This window comes from Centruroides vittatus, unplaced genomic scaffold, assembly GCF_030686945.1.
Source record: "Centruroides vittatus isolate TY-2023 unplaced genomic scaffold, ASM3068694v2 contig_975, whole genome shotgun sequence".
Taxonomy (NCBI): Eukaryota; Metazoa; Arthropoda; class Arachnida; order Scorpiones; family Buthidae; genus Centruroides; species Centruroides vittatus.
The window spans coordinates 125,581-147,811 of NW_027122648.1; the positions used below are offsets into that span (position 1 = coordinate 125,581).

At 29.8% G+C, this 22,231-nt stretch overlaps 1 protein-coding gene across 2 annotated transcripts in view; it reads left to right on the top strand.

Moving 5' to 3' along the window:
• The first annotated feature begins 408 nt into the window (after positions 1–408).
• Positions 409–22,231, top strand: part of LOC136985680 (uncharacterized) — a 32,460-nt gene continuing 10,637 nt past the window's right edge. Inside the window, exons 1-3 of one of the 2 annotated variants that reach the window (XM_067283008.1) lie at positions 409–583; positions 18,023–18,051; positions 18,140–18,211. In XM_067283008.1, the coding sequence (XP_067139109.1) occupies positions 536–583; positions 18,023–18,051; positions 18,140–18,211 (149 nt within the window). In that variant the 5' untranslated portion in view covers positions 409–535. Of the gene's footprint in view, positions 593–18,022; positions 18,052–18,139; positions 18,212–22,231 lie in introns of both variants that reach the window. The other variant, XM_067283007.1, reaches the window with a different exon arrangement.

Here is a 22,231-nt window from a genome sequence, read left to right on the forward strand (position 1 = left end):
AAAATATGAACTAAAATTTGATTCCTTGATTAAAAATAATGCACATCAAATATTGCAAATGACAAAGAAACTTCCCTCTCTTGTAATTTCAGATACTACTCGGTACAAAAATGATCGACAAATAATGACAACCAACGTATTATTGGTCGATATTGCAATGTTTACATTTCGTTTACCAATCAGTGATCATTTTACAAAAATACTTATTACTCTAGTACGTAAGTATTAAAACAAATAACGAAAAATTTTATAATTTAAAGTTTTATATTATAAAATATTTGGATTAATATAAAAAGTAATTTTTTGTTATAAAAAATTATTTTTTATTAAAGATGATAATAATATATATATAATTTTTCAGACCGATCTACGGAGACGCTCCAAATTAACCTAATACGGGAATACGTTTGTTATTACAGATATTTTTATTGGTTAGCAATAGTTATCCTTTCTCGAACGACCAATCGGATTTCAGTTTAGATAATGACATTAATTTTGGTTAACATTCGTCTGGCGTGAAAGTTACGAATCGAATATGATGTTTTTGAAGTCTGCCGTGTTAATAATTTCATTTGCTATTTCTGTTAGTGAGGTTTGTGATTTAACTATTTTTAATACGTGTTTACGTATTTAAACATTATTAATAATGATTTCGAAGTATTCATTTCGTTACTTAAGTGTTATGGTGATACAGGAAGTAAGTTGTAAATTTAAAGTACTGAGAGATAAAAGTCATGTAATTAAAATCGAATATGAATCCAATCTTATGTTTATTCTCATTAAATTATCATGTAAATGTCTCATTTACATTAATTTAATTTCCCTTTTTTAACTGTTAGTAATGATATAATCACTCGAATGTATTTTCTCTATAGCAACAACATATCTTTTTGTTGATCACATCAGACAAGAATCCAATGAACTGATACAAATCTATAAATCATTTTTTGCATATATCTTCTGTTGACTCTATTAAAATAACTATTTGTAAACATAATCTATAATAATTTGTAATTCTACAATTATTTTGTAATAATTTTGTTTAAATATATCATTTTTCTGTATGTGAGCTTCCATCTCTTAAATTTAAAATGTAATTTTGAATTCTAAAAAAAAAAAAAACTATTTATATTTAAAATTTTCTATTAAATATGGAAAAAATAACATTCAATTGTGTTACTAAATATAAATTTGCAACATGTTCTATTAAATTAATTTTGAATAATAGAAATAATTTAAATAATACAGATGTTGCTGTTATATTCAGTGAAATAATTTTTGTATTTTTGAAAAGAATATAAACAAATGAATGATTATTGAGAAGGTATTCCATCTATTTTACATCTACCATATGTTTTTATCCTTATGACTAATTGGTCATGCTCTTATTTTCACTGAAAGTATGGAAATATTTAGAAATTGTTTATTTTTAACTGAAAAAAATATATATGTATATATATATATATATCTATGTTGTTTTTATAATTTTTTTAATTTAACTGGAAATAATGTAAAAGTAACATTACATAATAGAATATTTATACCCTATTATTAAAATAGGATATTTAAATGCTTCATAAAGATTTAATACATTTAAAATAAAATTCTTAATGAAAAGAAAATGTAGCCTATATTAATAATAGTGCTATATAATCATTAGGCTGTGACTTAAAGTTTAAATTATGTAATGATTATTTTTAGCTAATTACCTTTCTTAAAATTTTCAGGAAAGATATTTCTTAATCACATTCATCTACTTTTTTATTTATGACTGATTATAATCTTTTTGGTTATGTGTTTGGTTACAGCAAGGGCAGTAAAAATTTTAATTAGATTAATATATATTAGATAATTTAGAATATTCTAGAAGAAAAGAATTAGCCTGGAGTGGAATTTGAACCCACAACTACTGCTTACAGTAAAAAGCAGTAAAAATTTAATGTTTTTTCTGTGGGAAAATTCTTTTCCAAAAATTCTCAAAAACAGAAGTAGCTAAAATCAGTTTTTTCTTGTGTTAGAATCCTATTTAATTTGATACTTTTCAGTTAATGGGATGCCAGCTGAATCATTGACCTATTACTACCCCAGAATTGTTGACCTTTCGCATGATATTTGTCTCCCAAGGTCAATTTTTGACATGTATCAGTCTACTGCCTATTCTACATGCTTTGCAGGTAGACGTGTGCCTTGGTGGGGTGAGCCCCCATCCCCTGTAAAACTGTATAACATCAAGTACTACATGAACAGTCAAGTGGGCTACTCCAAGCTAGCACAGTCATGTGGGCTAAATTGTTAAATGCGATAGTCTTCTGGCATCCCATTAATCAAGAAGTACCAATTCTTCTATTAACATGTGGTTCAGAATTTTGAAAATTGGATTTGTTAATTTTGTACAAATTTTCTATGACATTTAAAATTCGTGGAAAATTAACCAATTCAATTTTTTCAAAATTCTAAACCATACATTAATAAAAAAAAAAATTAAATAGGATTCTAATGCAATGAAACTGTTTGATTCTACCTATTTCCATTTTTAAAAATTTTTAGAAAAAAATTTTCCCATAGAAAAAGCATGAAATTTTTAATGCCATTTGCTGGAGATCAAATGCATAACCAAAGAAATTACAAACAGCCTTAAACATCAAAATTAAGATACCTAATTTTTTTTTTTTAATTTTAGAGATTATTGCAGATAAGCAAGTTTTGACATTATATCCTGTTTCTGACATTTAAATGTTAATTTAGCAATTTAAATTATTTTAATAATTATTTTGTATAATTTGTGTTGCTAATATATATTCAATTATTACTATGATTTAAAATAGAAATATTAATTGCTTTTTACTTTTTCCAAGATTGTAATACCATGTTTATGCAGTTTTGAATGAATATTTTATATTTGTATCTAAAATATTTTTAAAATATTTCTACAAAAACGGAAATTTAAACGAAGAATACTAAAATTTAATTATAGAAAGAAAAGTGACCAGAAATTTTTGAACCAAAGAGTACACAAAGATGGAGAGACAAGGCAATATTGACAGAGGTTAAGTTGGTCTGAAACATATGACTCAGTTGTAGACAATTGAATTTTATTTTATGAATAAATGGTGCAATCAATGAATCTTATAAAGGTTCCACAACAATAATAAATATAAGATAACTTAGGAAATCTTGATAACTGCTACTCTGGAAGTCTTTAATGTAGTGATAAAGATTTAAATTAGTTAGCTTTTTGTGTGGTATACCTATCTTGCAGGAATAATTGTTAATACCTCGCTATATTAGTACTTTTTCCATGATATTGCCTTAATTCTGAAGAAATAAATTGAAATACATAAATAACATACAATTCTAGCTAGCAACAATGAGAACAATTTGAGGTTATGCTGAGGGGGGAAAGATATTGATTATATAAATTGCTAAAAAAGTATAATATTCTTCTTAATGACATATCTGGTCACCCTTTAGAATATAATGCACTTTAACCAATAGGCTTATTATACATCAAAAAATTATTTTAAGATTAATGCATGCCTTATAAAATAATATATTAATTAAATGTTTACCTTTGATTATTAATTAAAATTTCCTTCCCTGTGGACTTTAATTAATGACCCGTTTTATTACAAAATTATTGTTTTCAGAGTTCTATGAGGATATATATATACACTGCACAAAAATGAAGGACATAATAACAGAATTGAACCATATTGTTACAAGAGTGAAGCATGTAAAGTTCCACAGAAACTTAGTGTGGCAATTAGCTTGTAATCATGAATTCCAGAGAAATACTGTAATCTCACCATCATAAATGACAATAATAGGCATAAGAGAGTTAACTGCATGAAGATAATTTATAATAGTAGTATGAATACAATATCTATATTCTATACAAGGATTGTCCAATCTTTTTTCTTAATGGGCCAAATTAGAAATTTGGGTATATTCAGCAGGCCACAATGGTACTTTATAAAAATATATACTTCTAAAAAGTTCAAAATGTGAATATCAAATTTTAATAACAAATTTATATCATTACAAAAAATACTGTATTATTGACAGTAAAAAAATAAATTATACTATAACAGTAATGTACTGTACACATGCATAACAGTTTTCTAGATAAATTGACAATTTCATCAAATTCATTGAAAGAATGAACTTCTTTATAAAATTTAAGAAGGGAATGTTCTCTATGATAAGTTTTCAAAGATTCCCTGCTTTGAAGTTCAATGAATTGTAGCTGGTATTTGGCTAGTGCTTCTACATAATTAAAAGAAAATGGATCACTAAACAATTTTAATTCAGTTTGTATTTTTCTGAAGTCAGAAAATCAGCTTGTTAAATCTTTTAACAAAACTTCACAAAATTTACTATATCTTTCAAAATTCACAAAAAATTCTTCTTTTCTTTTTAGTAAACTCTGAAAGTGCACAATTTCACCAGCTTTCAATTGTGTTGTCAAAAGTTTTAACTTCTTAGTAAAACCTATTATTCGCTCAAACATTGTGCAACATAACTGGTCTTTTCCTTGTAAATGTAAATTAAGTTTAGACAACATTTCAGTGATATCTACTAAAAAGGCAAGATCATTCAACCATTCTTTGTTTTTTAAAAATCTACATTTTGCTTCTTGCTTTGCATAAACTCTTATTTCAGGTAACAATAATTGAAATCTTTACAAAGTTGCTGCTTTACTGAGCCATATGACTTTTGAGAAATAAATAATGTCTTCATATTCACTGCAAACTTCTTCCAAGTCTATCGTGAGTTCAAGTATGCTTTGAACTCACGATAGTTTAAGCCCAGAGATCTGATAAAGTTCACAACTTTTACAAGATCTGCCATCAACTGATCCATATTTAACTTTTGAGCAGATAATTGCTGTTGATGAATCAAGCAATGGTAGTTGAGTATATCATGATCAGCTGATTCTTTGAATAAAGTAATAAATCCATTATTTTTACCAATTAATGCAGGAGCATCATCGGCTGTAATCGAATAAATTTTATTTCTATCAATATTGAACTTTTCAAAAAAATCAATCTTTTAAAAAAGACTTCTTAAGATTAAAAAACTTCATGGGTTAATACAGAAGACAACCATCGTTTTTTACCTATAACCGCATTTAATCGGAGACAAAAAATTACTAAGGATTACAACCGTTAGCCTTTATTACATTACAATGCATTTCGGGTGCAAAATTTGTTTTACTTGCACCCCTCTTCAGGTAATACATAACTACAATAGGGAAACATACAGATATTACAAAAATTATTAAAATTACAGCATTCAAATGATTTATATTATAATGAAATAACCTCTTTTGCTAAAACATAGTGCTACACTATATCGATGTCCTATCCTCAAGGCATTGTTCTAATAGCTTTTTGTCTGTTTATGTGCTATTTGGCCCTTACCACTTCCACCCACACTTCATCTATCTCCATCCCATTATTTAAGTTAATGGTGTTGTGTGTACTTACAATCGTGAAATGTTCCTTGAACCTTCGTAAAAACTTATCTTTTTCTTTGTTTATTATATTATATTATTATCGATCACACACCTCATAACAAAGCCTCATCTGTTGTCCACTGATGAGGCTTTGTTAGCGAAATGCATTTGGAAGCTATGAATCTAATGAACAACAAGATTTTGGTTGAAGTGCAGTATCTTTTCGTTAATCATTTGCTTGCTAGTATAAATCACTCGAAATCAGTTATAAAAAGAGTAGTTTTACTCGTATTTTAATCTGAGAATAATTTTTATTTTTAGAATTTACAAAAATTTTTTAAATGACTTAATGTTTACATTCAAAATATAGTAACTATGACCCCATTTTAATAATAAATAAATCTGTAGATATGTGAAATATAGCAACTATAATATAAGTGCCTATATCTTATTTTTAGAGTATTTTTTTAAAGAAAATGCAAGTTTATAAAAAATAGCTTAACAATCAGTTTTTCATCATTGAAGAATTGAGATTTTATCAAATAATGTATCTTAGATTTTAAAATAATTTTACTATATTAAAATTATATATCTTTTAACTCCAAAATAAATAAATTTTCTTAACTTAATTAAAGAATATAGTCAGATTGCACTAACTAATATTTTCTGACATTCTGATTGATTGATTACTGTAATAAGAAAACATGCAATACAATCAGATTGTTATAAATAAAGCAGATATGGTTTCCTGTTATGTGTTAAGTGAGGAAGTAACATTAAATCTATTATGTATTAAAATATCCATGAGAAAAACTATTGATAGGAAAATATTCAGTTATATTTAAAATAAAAGGATAAGTATTTGAAAAAATTGTGGCAAAAATTTGTAATATATAATTAAATCAGGATGTAAAATATATTTTTTTTACATAAAAGACAATTTTGTGTAAATATATAAGTTATAGTTATGTAAAAGTAATTGTAAAGCTGATGGGGAGTGTGTTTTAATTATGGTAATTATAATGAAATGGACTTCTGCCTTGGCTAATGACTACTCTAAAACCATGGAACACTGGTAGTTGGTCGTGGGTCTGTGCCTTTCCAATAAGACCAAGTGGAGATTTCTGCATTTTCTTTGTTAGTATACCTACATAGTAGCCAGTTTCCAATAGAAAGACCTCCAAGGAGGCATCCCTCTTAGCAGATCACCCAGTGCTATATTGCAAACAAAAGTCAATGACTATTCAAGTGAGGCAATGACATAACTTCAAAAAAAATTAAGTATTTCTAGAACTTTTTCATTCCAGAGCTTTCTAGAGTAAATTCTGTGCTTGCTTTTGTGTTGTGCATTAGATTAATTAGTAAAGTCTAATTAATTTTGTTTAATGAACAGTGTTTCGTTTTCTTGCATATCAACTTCATATTAAATAAAAATAAAGTTTGCATATGCTAAAAGAATTGAAGCAGTCAGTTTTATTTTGGAATAAAATGTTTTTTGGGATTACATCATCCTCTCTTCAGATTCTACAAGTTTGGAATGAAACCAGAGTATTGGAAGTGTTCAAAGGCTGTTTGAACTTTTAACAGAAATTCAAACAAATTCATTCAGATTTCTGGGATATGGAAAAATGGAATGATGTATTCCAAAATATATAGCTTTGACTCAAATTCTTTTAGCATATGTGATCTTGTTTTTTTTTTTCTTTTTTTCGAGTCGTGTATTAATTATATTGTAACAGTAGTATAAATTTCTAAAGTTAGTTATTGCTTTGGAGTTAAATTGAGAATTTGTTAATTAGAATTTAAGATGATATTATTATATATATATTATATGTACTGTACAGTACAGTACATGTATATTATACTATATGTAATATATATATTAGTTAAAGCCAATTACAGGTATACCTCGAGTTACATCGTTCTCAATTATACGTCATTTGTCAAAAAAGTATATGGAAAAATAAAAATCAAGTTTAAGTCATTTTATTCAACTTTACATTCGTCCGCCACAAATATTGAAGTTGTAATATCACTAGAAAAGCATTAAAAGCAAATAAAATCATATTAAAATATGTACATTTACAGTAAATGTTAATATAATCATCATAAATCCTAGAGAACGAAACATGAAAACATCTGTGTTTCTTTGTTGTCGTTTTATTTAGTGGTCTTTAAGTGCTCATTATTGGCGTTTTCCACCGTAGTTTCGACTTACGTCGCCTCTCCTGGGACCAATTACGACATAAGGCGAGGTATACCTGTATTATTTAATTTTTTAAATTAATTCCTTTTAATCATGCTTGTTATGTTTATAGTTAACAGTTTATTGAAATACTACATTACACTGCAAAACACCGGGATGTGTAAAATACTGCACTCTTAGAACCTATAACCAGTGTGATATAAAAAACAAAGGATGCAGATCACCACAAATGTTTTCAAACTGCTGTTAGTTCTTCCTCAGGTGTGAGACTGAATAACTGATGGGAAAGAACAAACCGTTAAAGGAAAATTTGAGAAACAATTATAAGGTGTTACATGAGACATGTGTGTTCGTCTAGTTGACCTACCATGACCTTAAAGTTCGGAGTTCATCAACGCCAGCCATGCTGTCAACAGAACCAACTCATCCTTAAAATTGAAGCAGTTCTCATTGAGGAATGATTTGTAGATTTGAATGGCCTCAAGCCACTTCAGGTGTTCGTTGTGTGACATAGTGTGTACGAGTTTCACCTGGTGGAAGGCTGCCATCAGGCATAATAATATAAGTGAGCATGAAAACTCAGTTTTAAATTTGAATCAGTTGTTATGAAAATATTTAGAAACAAAGTGAATGTGTCTTGATTTCATTGAAATAGATTGCCAAAGATGATGACATCTGTTTATTTTCAAATGAAAAATTTAATCACTAGCCATTAAAGAGAATAATAGCTTAAGAGAATAGGGAATGTTAAATGAATTAATTGGTTGGATTGAAAGGCCATCTAATTTGTAATGAAGAGTGGCTTGTGGTAGGAGGTGGCACATTCGTAAATGGCGGCCTGAGCGCAGTTGATGTTGCTGAAGGCCACATCAGTTTCTGTGTTTTGATTGGGGGTGCTGACTGTTGGTTCGAGGAGACTACAAAGGTCAAGGCCAGTCATGAGGTCAATTAGAGGGCCAACCTTATCGTCATTCTTCAAGTTGATGTTGAAGTCTCTGACTATAAGCAAGGAGGTTGGCATGGGAATCAGGATGCAATGGTTGAGAGCATTGAAGAGGGTGCGTTGACTTGCCCGAGGGGATGCATATCGCAAAATGATGGTGATGCCACCCAGCGTGGAAACACACATTTCTATTAGATCTGCATTGTGAATGTGACCAGCTTGAGATTTGCCAAGAAATGCCTCTTGCACCGCAACAAGACTTCCCATGCCATTATAGCCACAAGCACTAGGGATGTGGATGAGTTCGTGGAAGCCAACTGTTGGAAGTTATAAATGGTGTCAGTGTGACCACATGTTTCCGCTAAAAGATGTGCATCAGCTACTCTGTAGATCTGGTTTGAAAACATTCCTCGAATTTCTTGGTCAGGTGCTCCACATTGTGGAAGATGAACTTTCCGAACTTCTGTGGACTCTTCTGGCCAGACTGGTAGTTGGAATTCGAAAGGCACTCCTCGAGAGTGATGAGATCTTTAAGTTGGGAAGGGATGGTGGGTAGTCGGTAGGTGGCAAGGCAGAGACAGGACAAGCTGCTGCTGTTGACATTTTTGTGACAAGTGGTGCATAGTTTGACAATGTTCAGCAATTCAGTTTGATAATTTTGCCAGTTGAATAGCTCCAGCAATTTTTGTGATATAGTGTGGTCTTGGTTGGTGGTTGATTTGACAGAGGACTTAAAAAAGAGGTTCCTGCAGCAGTTGCACACATGGGTTGGTCCCTCTTTGATGGATTGCTCGTATGTGTCGGAGAACCACAGGCAATTCAGCACCTCTCGTTCTCTTGGTCTTGTTTGTAGTGCTAGTATTCAGGGTCCTGGTGTACATTATGACAGGCTTCGTTGCCATTGTGGTTATAACAGGTTGCGTTCTCGCGGGCCTGTTCTTGGGTACAGTAAGCGGGATCACTTTGATGCTCAAAGTGGGTCTCATCATTCTCCAATCTTCTTTGGTCTCACTGGTTTTGAGCATGATCATTCAAACTTTGCCAGCCTCAGCCACACCCAGGAGGCATTTTCAACGAAATTAATGGGTCAAAGGGATCCAAATGAGGTGTCAGCAACACACAAGAAAATTGAAACGATGGGAGCAAAAGAATACATGCATAACATGTGTCACACGTTTGCCAAAATTCAATTTCACAAGTTGCAAAATGTGACGTTTTTTATATGATTGGTGACAACTGGAAATGCAACATTTGCATTTCAAACTTCCCAATGCATGAGTTCAGGTGCATGCCAATTGACACCTGTTCGCAAGTTCCATCTGAGGGCAATAGATGGTGCTACTAGTTCTAAATTGTATTTGCATTTGTTTATTGATTCAGTTTGTGAGCAATGCATGTGCAAATCTTGCACTCGTGTCTGTTGTAGAAACAGTCTCAACATTTTGTATTTTATTTTGACCCGGTTCTTGGGCCCCTGACTGCCTACAAGTCTGGTTTATTTTATGTGCATATGATTTGGGCACCAAATACAGTAGAGCGTCGTTTATCCGAATCAATTGGTGACCGGGGTTGTTCGGATAACTGATTTTTTCAGATAACCGATTATGTACAAAAAAATATATTAACCTATCCGACGTTGAAATTTTTCTCCTTTGCTTGTCACTTCTTGTTGAATTTTTGTCGATTTTAAGCCTATCGAAAATTTTTATAATAATAATCGAGGGTATTGTATTGTTAAAAATTATTTCTTTATTTTGTACAAACAAAATAAATATATTGAAAAATATAAAAACAAAAAAATTATATTTTAGAAGAATAATATTGTTACACTTCACGCCAATGTATGGTAATGAATGATTGACACATTGGTGTTGCGGCGTTACAAACGGTGATTTGTAATATTTCACATGTACTCGCAAGCACTTTCAACAACTTACAGTTGTCATCTTCAGGCGAAAATCGAATACTGTAATTTTCGAACAAATTAGCTTTTTAACGGACTATTTAAATTACGTAAAGCACGTGGATGAAATTCCTTAAACATATTAAAATCGTGATAACTATTATAGACGTAGAAACAAGCTGTGATAACATAATACCCCAAAATATATAAAATATAGATAGTGGTGCCATATTTGGCTGTGGTGTACCTGATAAAGACAATTTATAATTTAGATTGTTTAAATAATGATATCCATAATTGCGGGATTTCTAATGTTGGTGCATTGCACGGTGTTAAAGTGGATATGTAAAGGCTCTCCCATATGAATACCTCTCTTCGATCATCGCAACGTTTTAGCAATTTTGTATGTCCCCAAAGTGAAAGATAATCTTGATTTAGCACTTTTAGCTAACTCTGTTGTTGGTCTGTTGTTTCTGATATCTTCTTGGTGTTCGAGAATGTGGGAGTGTAGCATTCTTGTGGTTGCTCCTATGTAAATAATTTCTTCCCCTGATAATGTGTGCTTTAATGGGATTTCGTGAACTTCCAATTTCTCATTCAACGTGAGAGAATCTCTATTGTTGCACAACATGCATTTTAAAGTTGGTTATGAGACTATGGGCAACAGAAAACCCAACAGACCAACAACAGAGTTAGCTAAAAAAGTGCTAAATCAGGATTATCTTCCACTTTGGGGACATACAAAATTGCTAAAATGTTGCGATGATCGAAGAGAGGTATTCATATGGAAGAGCCTTTACATATCCACTTTAACACCGTGCAATGCACCAACATTAGAAATCCCGCAATTATGGATATCATTATTTAAACAATCTAAATTATAAATTGTCTTTATCAGGTACACCACAGCCAAATATGGCACCACTATCTATATTTTATATATTTTGGGGTATTATGTTATCACAGCATGTTTCTACGTCTATAATAGTTATCACGATTTTAATATGTTTAAGGAATTCCATCCACGTGCTTTACGTAATTTAAATAGTCCGTTAAAAAGCTAATTTGTTCGAAAATTACAGTATTCGATTTTCGCCTGAAGATGACAACTGTAAGTTGTTGAAAGTGCTTGCGAGTACATGTGAAATATTACAAATCACCGTTTGTAACGCCGCAACACCAATGTGTCAATCATTCATTACTTTAGAAGTTAATCTAGTATCAAAAACGTTCGATTCAGCATGACACAGTTCGACTGGAAAGCTTTCGGATAACCGGTTTTCGGATAAACAATGCGCTGCTGTACTCTGTATCAAATTGCATCTCCTGACATGTACTCCTTCATAGCTCTAAGGTGTCCAGCTGTTGACAGCAGTGTGATTTTAGAGATGAGACATAATTTTTTCAAATAAAAGAATTGAATAAACAAATATCTAGTAAATGAAAAAATATGTTTTTGTAATATTTCTTCCTTAATATTTCTCGCCACTGGATAATCATGGAGATGCTGATCTAAAACATCAACACCTCCCATTTTGTTGTTGTAGACGACAACAACCTGTGGCTTTATTACTATTTTATCAGCATAAGTTTCTTTACTTATCATACTAGGATTGTGGACTGTAGAGAGTAAAGTGACAGCTCTTTTATCTTACCATTTCATAATCATCACTTTACCCTTCTGCATTGCCACTGTTTCTTCCTTTTTCATTTTTTTTTTCAATTTTTTTTTTTTTTTATGAATCTCAGCTGGGACCTTTTTCTGTTTGTCCATACAGTTCCATAAAAATCTGTATGGCACGATACAAGATAATCTGTGGGGAAGAATAAAAATTATCTGTTGTTAGACAGTAACCTTGTCTGATAATGATAATACAATTTTAGATGTAACTGGCATTTATGTATACTTATCATTTAGAACGGTACTCTTCCCAGTGTAAATTATAAAACAATATAAATATCTGGAGTACAGATAGTTTATTGTCTAAAAACATTCAAGTTAATTTTTTATTTTTTGAAGTTATCTCAAATGCATCTGAATGTTGCTTGAATTGTCCTGACTTATTAGTCAAAAGATTTTTGTTATTGTCATCTTATTGATCCAATAAAACTTTGAATGCTCAATAATTCATTAACTTTAAAGTGTTCTTTCGAAAGTAAAGCCTGGACTCCACATTACCTGAAAACAGAAACTCAGAAACAGAACTGAAACATAGAGAGTTTTTGTTTCAGTTATGTTTTCGTTTTAACTTGATTCCACTAGCACAAAATGAACATTATATGGAAATGCACCATCTATTGATTAGTTCTGTAATTGTCATAGAGTTAGACATGGATGATGCTACGGATTTTGCCATACTTTCTCTGCATTTATTAACAGTTTCATTGTTAATAATCTTTGAATTATTTACATTTTTTGTTGTATAGACATCTGTACTTTCTAACTTCTTTGATGAATAATTCCAAATTTATTTGTTGCCTCATCCTTTTTGCTACACTTTCTGCCATTACGATGATCAAACTACACATGACTAATGCAGGTGCATCACAAATCCTTGCGTTTTTATTGGTTGCAGTACGACAGAAGCACGGAATGAAAACGGAAAAGTTAAATAATTTTTAATTCTGCTTTCAGTCTCACTTCGGTCCAACTGAACGTTCTAAAACTGAAAGTTTCGTCAGTTTGGCTTTTAGTTTTATGATTACATAGCAGATTTCAGTAATGTGGAGTCTAGGCTTAAACAAGCAATAACATTCATTTATGACAGCAGTAAAATATAATTAGTTATTGTTTGTAGTTATATTTATTTTCTGTATTAAAATTTGCATTTCGTATATGAAAAGAAAGTGAGAGACTAAAATACAATTTTTTTATTTTGATTGAAATTTCAGACATTGTTGCAGGAAATTTGAATGAATTTATCATTTTATTAACTTCATCTGTTTTTGAATAGGATGTGTTTTTATTAAATTAAATTATCAAATGTGTTATAAAAGCCATTCATATTGTTGGATAGCTAAAGCCTTTATTGCCTTGGTCATCTGTCCATCCAGTAGTACTACTACATTCATGAAAAAATTGAATTTTAAATCTTTGAAAATATATATATTTTCTATTACAGTATATTCTATACAATCTATATTTTCATTGACTTTGATAATATTTCAGATATGAAAATAGATACCAGGTGATCAAATAAAAAAGAAAAGGATTCTTTAAGAATTAGAATAACTTTGAGTTTGGAAACATGTGAATTTTCTGTACTTGTTATTGGTTCACTGTGTGTCATGAGAAATATTTAAACTTTAACATTATTTCTTTAGTTCACAACAAATAATCATTTGAAGTTCTTTTTTTTTTTATTAAGTACTGACCTTGTGGACCACCATTTATTAAATAATTTATAAACAAAACTTTGTTGGCATAAATGATCAGGGATATTTTCATTTAAAGTGTGTTATTTTAATTTATTGATTATTTTTATTTTTTATGTAACTTTCCATAATGAAAATTCTCTATTTTATAGAGTAAAGCATTACCAGTTATTGCAACACTTAATTTAAATGACAATATGAGCTAACTCTACATTTGAAAGTCAATAATACAAATAATGAGCCATTCAGACTGCTGACTTACAGCATTGCTAAACTCCTCTTTAATCACCTGGTATAACTTTCTTTTAAACTAACTTCAACAAGTGTCTCCTAAATGTTTACATTGAATTATCTTAAGGAAATGTTTAGGATAATTTTATTACATGTCTCAAATTTGTTTCAAGAGGCAAAATAATTATCATAAAAAAAAGCATGAAACATGAAAAAAAAAAAGAAATAGTATCATCAAAGTCAAGCAGATCAAAGAAGCAGATGTTCAAGTGTCTTTGTACAGCATAAAATTTTTTGAAGATATTAAATTTTTGGAGATTACAGGATTAAGATGCAATAAAAGAGCAACAGTATTTATAATTTATATATTAATAATAAAATTGTGTGTCTAAGACAAGATACAAAGAATTTAGTCTGTGGAAAGTATTTAACTTGTAATAAATTTTGTGAAATGTAATGAAAAAGTGACAGTTTTAAGACCTGTGTATTTTAATTTCTCTCTGAATTTTTTTTTTATATCTGCATATTATGATGTTTTTTATGTACTTATTAGTATTGTACTTTTATTATTATAATAATTTTGATTGGAAATAAACAATTTTGAGATGCGATTGCTCCATATAAATAAGTTGATTAATTAAACATTCAAGTTGTGAAGAAACTAGAAAATGTATTTTTTATTGAATGAAAGGTTAATGTTTTTGAAATGTTTGTAATTCCAGCATAAGATTATTTTAATTTAATGACTGTTTTAAATCATTTATTCTGTTTGAGTGTACAAAACACATGGTGTGTCTAGTAGGTTCAGGAACTAAATTTACAAAAATAAATTGACATAAATGATACAATTTAGTGTCAGTCTTCAAAATACACTACTCCATGATTTATACAAATTTTTGCATGCCCTAGTAATTACTTATGCCCACATGAAAGGAGCTTTTTGAAAGGAAAATCCCAAAAAGAATGCTATTTGTTGGTTTTAGCATAAAAACAATCTTTAAGAACAATGAAATTAAAAATGTAAAAATTGATTTCATTTTTTCCCCTTATCTGCCTTTTATCAAAGAGAGAGAACTTAAACCAAGGATATTTGGAACATAAAAGCAATTGTTTATTTTAAAAAAAAAACAAACTATGCATTTTGGGTGAATTTCCGAACGTGCTACAATGCGCAGTCGCTTCACAATAAAATCACTTGCATTACTTTATGAACACACCTTGTAAATATCTGCTAATTTTGGTCCAATCACTGTGCCCATACTTATTCCATTTTTCTGTTTATATATCTTTTCTCCCATGTAAAAATAGTTATTATTAAAACAAAACTTAATTAAATTTAACAACCATGAATGTACCGTATATCTCTGCGGATAAGACGAGGTATAAATTTTCGTCAAAGTTTTATGGTTTTAACATATATCTGTCCTATAAGACGACCGACCCCCAAACTATCAACTGCCTACGATACACTAGTTTACATCAGCGATCATCATCTGGATAACAACACTGTATAGTGTATATGGAATTATGTCCTATTTATAAATTTTCAAATAAATTTTATTTTTTTGCATCTGGCAGCACTGCCTTGCGATTGTTGCAAACATTCACACTGATTCGGGCATTCCGGTAATGACTGACTATTCACAAAAACATTCTATGGGCTATTCTATTTTGGGTACATACCCTACTCTCTTCTAGTAAATAATTACGGTTTATCTGTCTTTTTTTAATGGTTTTAATTTATATAAATTTCAATCTAATTTTTTTTTTTTTTTATTTGTATCTGTCGTATATGACGACCCCGGATTTTAGGGGCTATTTTTTATGATTCAATTATCGTCTTATTCGCCGAGATATACAGTAGTTTTTAAATCAATTAAACTGTTTTTCTATATTATTTCATTTTACAGATGGATACATGGATAACCAAATTGAGGCTCCTGTTAATTTTAAAATTAACAGGAACCTGAACAAATCTGGCAAGCCACAATTGATCACTTTCTAAATTAAAATTTGTTTTGAAAGGGAGACAATTTTAGTCATTTCAGAAATCCAGGAGGTTATATGAAGGAAACTAAATAGCATTTCAAGAAGATTCCTTGTAAGTTCAGAAGTAAATTACTAAAGGGCAAAGATTTGTATAGATCATGGAGTGGTGTATTTTGAAGATGGACACTAAATTGATTCATTTCTGCCAAAAACATTTATAAATATATAAATTCAGGGGCCCACCAGTGGCAAATGGTTCCATTCTCTGAACACTGATAGTTTGGTGTTAGGTTTGCACTTGGTCAGGATGGGTTGGCCACATGGAGTTTTCCAGTTTTTCTCCACATCTTTAATGCTGAATAGGGACCATTTACCATTAAAAGACTTCCCAGAGAGCATCCTCCTAGGCAGATTGCCCAAATGTTGTGTTGCCATAACTAACATAACAAACATACATACATAAATTCAGTTCTCAAACTTAGTAAACACACCTTGTATGTTTTGTATACTCAAACAGAATAACTAATTTAAAAAATTGATTCAAACATTCCAAAAACATTAAACTTATCTTTTTATATATATATATTTTTTTTCTAGTTTCTTCAGAACTTGAGTGTTTTACTAATCAACAGTAATTTATAATTTTATTTGAGAATATTTTATACATCATTAGTTCATATGATTCTGTATTCAGTTAGTACAATTGTATTTATTTGTAAACTCTTTCATACTAGTCAAATTATATGAATAATTTATACATAAAGAAGTTTATTATTGCTGAAAATATATACTTGTATTAAAATTTAGATTATAAGTACAGGTATCCCTTGTACAACATGGTTTCTCTGTAACACTGAAAATTGGAATATCCCCTGTATAACATGACTTTCAGTTCAGTTTCACTCTAACACAGTTTTGGAAATTTTCTGTGCAGAATTTCACAATTTTTAAATGTAAACTTGGTTATTCAATATTGTTTTTTTTTTTTTGTTGTTGTTGTTGTTGTTGTTCAAGTAAGAATGCATGTTGTCTCAAATTTTCCCATGGATTTTAGAATATTGAAATTTTCAAATTATTTTGTGCATTTTGTCCAATTTACTTTAATGAAAACTGACAGTGCATTTTTTTTTCTTCCTTGTCCTAACTTTTCTATCAACCAGGTGTTGTTGTGGTTGCTTTTAGATTATAGCCTTTAAGACTGTCACTGTGTTTTGTTTTTATAGATTAATCTTCTATTTAGTAAAGTTTATTTAAACATTTTTAGGTTAGTGTTGTTAAACTTTTTTTAACCATAGGTATTACTTATCTAAATAACTGTAAATATTTCATTCAGAAAAATGACATATGAAATATGGCAGTATGTACTTAAACAATTTGGTATTTGAACAAATTCTGGAAAAAGTCTCAGTACTCAACTGAACAAATGTGACCTGCTACAATAACTTTTGATCAACATATTTTTATTTCATCATCCATAAAAATTTTTTATGATAAAAATAAAAAATATGAAACTTCTGATCAAGATCAACAAAAAAGTTGACATGATGATGATATTTTGTATTAAAAAAAAATGATTGGTTTGACTAAAATTAATATTAACACATAATACAGTATGTTTAATTGTGATTGTTAATTAATTATTGATTACAGATAAATTGTGATTGCTTTAATAAACATATTTTTCTTAGTAATGAGAAAGAATAGTATACTTTTGCTAACTTCTGGAATGTAACACTACGTTTTGCATTAGTCCTTTGTTTTGTATAGCATGGATTCGCATAACATGGCACTTTTTCGAAATGTAATTACCATGTTATACGAAGGATACCTGTATATTAACATTTTGTTAATGTTTTGTTTTGTAAATACATTTTTCATTTTTGAATATATTTTAAATTATATTTGTATTTATTTTAGGTTACTGCTTATTACTGTAACCATAATTTGTAAGTATATTTAAATCTAAATTCTTTTAAGAGATTTTTTTTTTCTTACAAAAATTAAATATACTTAATTCTTTTGGTTTATTATTAGATGTGGAGATGAGCAGTATTGCTGCGGAGATAATCTTTGTTGTGATTATGTGTATTCCCTTTGGTACTTTTGGTTAGTATGTTTATTTTATATTTAAAATTATTAATTAAAGTAATGAATTTAGGGAAAAAAATTAATTGAATTCTAATAGATCTATTGAAATTTTTATTTTAAAATATCTACAATATTTGTGCATTTCTTTATATTAAATTATTTTTATAATTGAACTTAGTGTTAAAATAAAATGCTCATTAATGTTAAAAATACCCCATTTTGTTAATGTAAGAACAAAGTTTACTTAATATTAACTGTAACTCTATCTTAATGATTTTATTAACTATAGTTATATATTATCAGTATAAATCTCTAAAATCTGAATTAATGAATAGCATTGCCCTATATCAATGCATTATCAATTTAAATTAAAATGAAATTGATTAAAAAGCAAAATTTTATAAAATATCTAAAACAGATCCACATTGCTATCATTCACGAGCCATAAAATAATTCATTCAGCTTTATTGCAGGTTAAAATTCTTGTTGGTTTCTCAATAAAGAATTTGATTACACACTCATAAATCCTGCTTCTGCATGGTTCTGTGAGATGGCTATCATAATTAAAATTCTCTCATTCCTTGAACCACTGAAGGAAGGGTTTCTGTTGATTATCATTGATCTACCCAGTTCAGAAAAATTACAAAATTACCAATAAGACAACTTATTTTTACAAAAATTAAACAAAACTGACTGTTTTTGTAATTGAAAGAAATTATAATGGTTAATCAGGATAAACATTATAATACCCATATGTAAAAATAAAACTTGAATATCAGGTTGATTCAAAAGTTCCTGGATACAGACAAAATATACAAAACTCTATTGATACTAAAACACAGAGACATGGTCATTCCTCAAAATAAATTCCTCAATATTGTTAGCTATGCTCTTGACCCATCTTCCTGCAAGTTGGCAAATTCCTCAGTTATACTACTTAGCTAGTTTCAATGCCAAAAACTCACAAATTCCATAGTCAACGATCATGCATTGTATTGAAGGAATGTTTTCATGGAAAATATGTCAACTACCAGAAGAGTGAAAATCTGATGGAGTGAGGTCAAGGATGTATGCTGGATGTGGCAAAATTTTGATTCTCTTCAGTTCCTCTAAGTTTTCTTGAACCAATCTGGAATGGTTTGCCGGAGCATTATCGCATTGCAGCAGTGCATGCATTTTGATTAAAAAATGCTGGATAGTGAGTTTTCAGGACTTCAAACACCCATTCCAGTTGCTCATCATAGAGGTTGCCATCCATGGCTGTCATTAGGAACCAATTCCCAATGCAATGGACCATCCAAATTTTACCAAATGTGCAGCATAACTTTTCATTCAAGTTGTCCTTGTTGAACCTGTTGTGCTAGCATGTCATCTGATCAGAGCCACTAGTTTCCTCTATTAGGATTTCTGAAAAAGATCCATTTTTTGTTGCCTGTTACAATCCTGCACCAGAATTTGTTGTCTTTTGGCTTTTGGAACATAGGATTGTAAACAAGTATCTCCCTTGTGCCTGCTGCTCCATTAGTTCATGGGGTTCATCTTGAGTTCTGCCACAAAAGACAAGATGTTTCAAATGCTAAACAACAGCTCTATACAATGATAGTATGTGCTTTGAGAATGATGCAGATACCAACTTGTTTGCATTCACAGAAGTGTTGACAGTACTAGAGATCTTTTTTCACAAAAATGTTGCCAGTGTCCAGGAACTTGTAAATCACCCTGAAACACACATATTGTGTAATGCCTAATCAGTGTTACTTTTTTACATTCACAAAGAAAACACAGAATTTCTTTGTGATTAAATCATTTGTCTAGTAGTGGATCCAGACATATCCAAAGGAAAGATCTAACTTCCTTTGGGTGTGTCTTCTGAGTACAAAACTACTTGTTAATTAAATTTTAATTAACAAGTAGTTTTGTTTAATCTGATTAATTTTATTTTTTTATCTTAACTGGCATGTTGGTCTCACCTGGTTAAATGCAGCATGCTAATCAATCTGAAAAAATATGGTAAGAAAATTGAGGAAGATCATAGAGGCATTTTATGTGATATTTTGAACATTAGCATAATGCATTTTCATGACAATATCCAGACATATATGGTAGAAACAATCTGAAATTGTCTGTGGCAGTTTAAATGGCACAAATATTAATTGTGAACAATGACAACCTGTTTCCAATATTAAAAGATTGTCCATTTTCATATAGCTTAATTATGCAGTAATCATGTGCTGAAGCAGGGACAAGTGCAATGGCAGATCCAGGGAGAGATCCACAGGAACTTAAGCCCCCTCACTGACACAAAAACAAATTTAAATTTATTTATTCAAACTTTAAAGTATTTTTATCCGAGTACAATAAAAAAATAACATTGTAATTTGACCAACTTAAAATCAGGAAGAGAGTTTTCTTTTACAGGACAATAAAACAATTAATGGCTTATTGACATTAGTAGTAGTTATAGTAATTAGTCAGTGTGGGCTATATTGACAATCTACCCTGACCTTAAAAATAATATCATCCTCTCAAATTTTGTTAATTGGTGTAAGCTGAGGTAATTTACAGTAGGTTCATGTAATAAAAATGGTATCCAAGAATTTGTCTTTAAAGGTACTTAAGTCAAATTAAATAACAAAAATTTATTATACAGTATATAATACAGTATTATATATACGAGGGATTGGCAACCTTTTTGCTAAGGGCGAAATAAAAATTTTAAAAACCATCTAGGGCACATTGTGATAGTTTAAATTTTGGAAGAAAAAAAAAAAATGTTGTAATGAATAAGCAATGTACTTGTTTTAAAATATATACAAGGTTCCTACGCACCTGGAAAGTCAGGGAAAATTAGGAATTTTCATTAGTGTTCAGAAAAAGTCATACAAAGTCAGGGAATTTGTCTCCTTAGCTGCCTTGTTGATTTCATTTGCTGAATATGGTTGACCAAGTGTAACCATCTGCAGGTGACAAGAAGTAATGCTGCAATCTTTAATAAGAAAATATACCAGAATCCGTTTTTAAATGGCTTTTTTTCACCGTTCTGAAGCCATATAATTTTACAGTTGTGGGATAACAGGATAAACTACTTTTATGTAATAGTGTTTAATTTTTAATTTTACTAATTCAGCAATTATAAAAAGATGAAATTGTTGAAAAAAGATGCATTTATAAAAAGATGAAATCATAACAACAAACGTAAAAAGCTCATGCCAACCACTATGTGGTTGGCATGAGCTTTTTACATTTGTTGTTATGATTTTCCTTGAAAGCACTGTACTGCAAGTGTATTTTCCCTCTCTCTTCCATTAATTTCCGCAACTTCGATACATAGTTTAATAATTAGTTTAACAGAAATGACGTTGGGTAACAAATATCACTGATTTTGGCAAATTTAGGGCTTAAAAACTGGCAACATTGATCATGCCTGTAATAGATATAGTTTTGAAAATCAGCAGGTAATCCAATAGTTTAACCAATGTTAACTTGCTTATAATTAAAATTTAAAAAGCTGGTAAATTTTAAAAAATTAATTAAATTACTAAATTATTAAAATAAATTTGATTATCTTTTGTGCGGAACAACAACAAAACAATTTTTATAGTTATATTGCAAAAGAAAGAGATTTGTAGTTACCATTCTATGCGTTAAACTTATATATTTTATTAACGTATAATTGTTATTTCGTTTGATGTTTATTTCTGTATTTATTTTATTTTATTTAAATTCTATAAGTTTTAAGAATTCCAATTTTCATAATACCATGACATCATAGGAATACAAGTGTGAGGTTCTGGAATTGTCCTGGAACTCACTAAAATAGAAAAACATAAAATAATTTAATTATTAGAGAAAAAAGGAATAAACAAAAGTTTTTTTATAAAAACTTGAGAATTTGTCAAGACAGTGCAGCTTCCAAGATTGGATTGGAGTCGGATTTTCCATTGTTTGAAAAGACAATGATGACTTCTCCTGCAAACTCCAATTCTTTGATTGACGTAAGTAAATCAGAGAATCCATTAGATTATAAGGCGTAGGAAG